This window comes from Malurus melanocephalus, unplaced genomic scaffold (genome assembly GCF_030028575.1).
Source record: "Malurus melanocephalus ecotype Western Australia unplaced genomic scaffold, MMel_1.1 scaffold_790, whole genome shotgun sequence".
Classification (NCBI taxonomy): Eukaryota; Metazoa; Chordata; class Aves; order Passeriformes; family Maluridae; genus Malurus; species Malurus melanocephalus.
In genome coordinates this window covers 112231-116824 of record NW_026624022.1, presented here as the reverse complement: position 1 = coordinate 116824, position 4594 = coordinate 112231, and the positions used below count along the sequence as shown (strand labels likewise).

Genomic DNA, 4594 nt, shown 5'->3' with positions numbered 1-4594 from the left:
GTCCCCAGCCAGCCCAGCCACCCCTCTCACCTCTCGCTGGGCTGTGAGGACAGCGGGAGCTGCTCCGGGCATGAGCCAGGCTGCTGCTTCTCCACTGTGGGGAGGTCAAACACACAGCCTCAAATCCACTTATTCAATAGCAACTGTCACTCTTGAAGCATTACTTTAAAAATTAGACCTTTTGTACAACCCTATTGATTTCTGTTCGGAGAAAAACAGACCTGTGCACTCTCAAAACGCAGACTTAATTATGATTAAGATGACCTGTGAGCACAAATCCAATGCTGAGCACGCTGCTGAAGACCATAATATGCTTAAAATTAGGCATCTGTTTTGCATCTTGTTGAATTAAACCTATGATAACAAATGTGAAATAATCCCCAYGGTAATGACAACCAAAAAAATGTACTTTTGTAATTAATTTTCACATAAGCACCCAGCTTTTACTGCTCTGAGTCATGTTGTTGCCCTGTACTATAAGGCCTCACTCCAGCATTTTGCTTTCAGGCTTGTAAAAATCAGTTCTCCAGTTAGAATTAGTGGACTTGAAGATCAGCAATGTGACAATAGGAAAGCTTTTGCTGCAGAATGAATGCCACAGAGAAAATGGGCAAACGTACCTTTTATAAGCTCTTGCTGCTTGAATAAAATTTTTCTGATTTCATTCAACCATGCCATCTTCAGATCTACTGTTTGGGCCTGGAARAAGAGAAAATTGTCTGAATTTTGAGTTAAGAGTCATCTGTTATAATGTAGGGATAAAATCTTACTTTTCTATGCTGTAATTATCTGAAATACCCTTTTTTTTCTAAATTTTAAACAGTCTTGATCTTTTAAAATTGATTATTCCCATTATATCCAGGCAAGGCACAGTGGAAATCGTAGAGCTATCACCACAACCACAAACATCAATGAGATTCATTTTCTCCTCACTGCTCTGAGGATGTGCAAACASCCAGATTTTGGAAGGCACAAACCTGCACCACATACACCTCTTCTCGCCCACTGTACCAGATCTCAAATTTCCGATGATCTCCTTTCACATTCTCAGTTATTCCAACTGCATTCATCTGCAAATCCAAATGAACAAAAAATTAAACATAATACAAAGCTCCCTCTTCCCCAGGAATCCAGAATTAAACCTGTTTTCACTGAATTTATCATGTTTCATCAATTTTAATTGAAGTAGCAACTGGAAGTCATTATCTGTCTCATCCCTCCTGCCTTTCTGTCAGCTTGCTGCATTTTGGATGAGCTTTCCAAAACCAATCAATGAACCTTGGGGAACTTTCCATTTGGGAGTCAGTGGAGTTAACTGAGGCATTAACTCAGTTGCCTTTTTCAGCATAGGATTTCTCAGCTTTGGCATATGAAGGTTTATAAATATGTGACACATTATTTATCTACATACCGTATTTCTGCMATACWATTCTTTATTCACTCACCAAATTCRTTSATTCCCTCTTTCAGTGATCTTTAAAACCCCTTTGTGACACTTTTATGTCTTTAGGAGTTTGAGTTCAACATCTCTTGGTCCCTGCCCATCGCTGTGGCGGTGACACCACCCCAAAGTTTCCAAAAAAAGGGGGAATTTTTGGGTAGAAGGGGAATTTTTGGGTACAATTTTTGGACACACAGCCCGAGCTGCCCCAAGCCTGGCTGTCAGGACACACCCAGGCTCAAAGCTGGATGTGCTGTACCTGGTTCCTGTCACTTTTGATCATTGGGGTGAAAATACCAAAGGCCCAAATCACTCAGGATGTGCTCAATGTGACCCCTGAATGAGCAGCTCATAATTAGAGACCAGAAACTTCCAGAACAGGAGACCTCTGCCCTCCCTCCTGAGCAGGAGTGAAGCTGAAAACTGCCCTGAGAGCTGACAGCACACAAACCACCCTCTCACCCAAAGAAGTTTGCTGGCAATTTATCACTGATTAAAATAGCTCCAATATCCCACTGGCATATTTTGGAACAGATGTAATAATAAAGGTATCATCTATCAYAAATTATTCACGCAGACTGGATTAGACAAATCCACTCTAAACACAAACAAAACCTTAGAAATAACATCTGTTCARCATTGCTGTTCCTCCTTGATGAAATGTGCACCCCCAGAGCTTTGGTCTGAAAGACCATGGTGTGTTATAGAACAGAACCCATGGACAAATGTTCTGTTCCAACTTTTTCAAGTGTTGGTGCCCATTTTCAGTGACACAAACAGCCTCAGGGAGCAGGAACCGAGGTGCTCTTCAATGCCTTAGAAAGCTGGACGAGGCTCCATTCTGATTTTATAAAAACTTCAAAYTGATGAAAGCTGTTGGAAGGACAGCCTAGAGACACCTCATCCAGATCTGTGCATCTTGTTTACCGTGGCAATTTATAGAGGCTCCAACAAAACTGCCCAGGCATCAAATATGAGAGATTTTAGATGATCTACTATGTTGATGCAAAGAAAAAGTGCCACAAAGAGACAGATTTAAGGTCTGCTCGTTCAGGTKAGTGGATTTTAAAATTCTATTTCCTCGCCCTGCCCAGGATTTACTGCCAGCTGTTGGATCACTGCAGTGCAGACAGAGTGCAAAGCTTTGGGATGGTGTTTGTCTGCATCAGCTGCTGCAGATTTACCTGGCATTGCAGAACCTGCATCCCCAAACTCCTGAATCTCAGCTGAAGAGACATTTACCACTGTATATTTTGTGCAGAATATTATCCTGAGGGTTCTTTTGTTTGTTTTACAAATGTTCTGTTACACAGCTTCCACCCAACAGCTCATTTCAATCCTGAACCCCCAAAAACATTCCTGCAAAGAAAATATAAYTTCCTGMTAACTGGGGACATGTTTTYGTGGTGRATTTGGCAGTGCTGGGTTAACAGTTGGACTCCATGATCTTGGAGRTCTTTTSCMACATCAGTGATTCTGTGATCACAAATCAAATCAATGTCAAGCTSCAGAAATGGGATCTTGCCCTCAGTWCAGCAATTCCCAGAACATCTGATGTGTGGAGATGTAATCCTGTCACATCCATGGATTCTCCAACTCCAACCTGTCCATGATTCAACACAAACAGCAGCAGGAGGAGCCTCTCGAGGCAGGAAAAGCTCTGCACACATTGCTGGACTGAGCTCAGGGCTTTCTSCTCTGAGCTGCATTTCCCCCGCCACCTCTTCAGCTCTTTCTAAATCGTGTATGGTAAAACAAGTACTGCAGGGAAAACAAGCTGTCCAGAAAGAAAATGATGCTGTTTGGGGAAAACATTAGGTACCYAAACATATGGCCTGGGATTGCTTTTGTTACATGATTGTAACGTGCACCAGAGCTGAACAGACTGATCCACTGTCACCTCTGTCCCCAGCCCCACTGAGAGCAGGGACCTGCAGCAGGATCTGTTATTCCCCATTCTCATATCAACCCCTATGGGTTTGTACTGCTCAAGAAAAAGAGTACTGACAAAAAGAATGCTGATCTTAGAACTGCTCAACACACGCAGAATGTCAGGAGGTGCTTTTAGAGCAGCACTTTGGGAATGTTACTGATAATAGCTGGCATTTACAGAGCATTTCCACACTCCTGTATTGTGATAATTGTCCTGTTACTCACTCAGAGGTGCCAAAGCAGAAAGGCAATGGGCAGGAAGGGGAGTTACTCAGAGCTCCTTCCAGCAGGATCCTTCCATGGACATGGCACACCCTGTGAGCCCTCCCAGCACAAAACAGCCCCTGTGCCAGAGAAAAAACAGCCCTGGCTCTGAAAGATTCCTGCTCCATGACACACATGGCTGTGTGAAACATCCTTACTTTCACAAATAAAAATAAAAACTCCTTACTTTCAAAAAATGCTTGAAGCTGTAAGATGAGGTTTTGTCGTATCCGTCCCCGTGCTCCTCACGCTTCTTGCAGAACACCAAAGCCTTCTCATAGAGGAASAGGTGCCTCTGCATGGGCTTGAACCTGGCCAGATCCTTCATCTTGGTGGGGCCTTTGCGGTGCCCTGTCCAAACACTGAAAGATCCCTGCATCAACACCTTCCCCAGCTCGCTCAGGTCACCCTGGGGAGAGCAGGACAAACAACAAAGAAAGAAAAAGATGTCAATTAAAAGGTAAGAGGAGTCTCCACACAGTGATGGGACCTGGGGCCAGCTCTGCTCCAAGGCATGTTCTCCTAAGGAAAGGCCTTCCTGGAGGGATCAGAGGATTTTTGGGAGATGATCTGGTGCCAGGGGAAGCAAAGGTCTCATGCAGGGCTGCTGCTGGTTTAGAAAGTCAGAAAATGGAAGAACTAAAAAGAAAGGAAAACCATCCAGCTCCAGTGGAAGTCAAAAGCTCTGGCTGCATCAGTGGGATGGGGCAGATGAAATTGGAGCCTGAAGTGTCAGAAGATGGAATTCTCGAGGAGAACAGGAGTGGGACCAGCAGCTGGGAAAGCTCCACCCTTCCCTGAGGCCCTGGGGAAGACACACACCTCGGTGGGAAAGGCTCAAAACCAGCCCAGAGGGAGCTGGTCAGGGCTGGATGTGGAAAGCCACAAAAACACAGCAGGTGGATGGTGTGGTCAGCCATGGGAACACAGGGGCACGCTGGAAAAATCCCCAGGAAA

The 4594-nt window shown here is 44.4% G+C and overlaps 1 protein-coding gene across 1 annotated transcript in view; it reads right to left on the bottom strand.

The window, feature by feature from the left end:
• MCF2 (MCF.2 cell line derived transforming sequence) overlaps positions 1-4594 on the bottom strand; it is a 41305-nt gene that overhangs the window by 5960 nt on the left and 30751 nt on the right. The window contains exons 21-24 of the mRNA XM_057385115.1: positions 3825-4046; positions 978-1070; positions 621-699; positions 31-94 (exon numbers count right to left, since the gene is read on the bottom strand). Of these exons, the coding sequence (XP_057241098.1) occupies positions 31-94; positions 621-699; positions 978-1070; positions 3825-4046 (458 nt within the window). The remainder of the gene's footprint in view (positions 1-30; positions 95-620; positions 700-977; positions 1071-3824; positions 4047-4594) is intronic.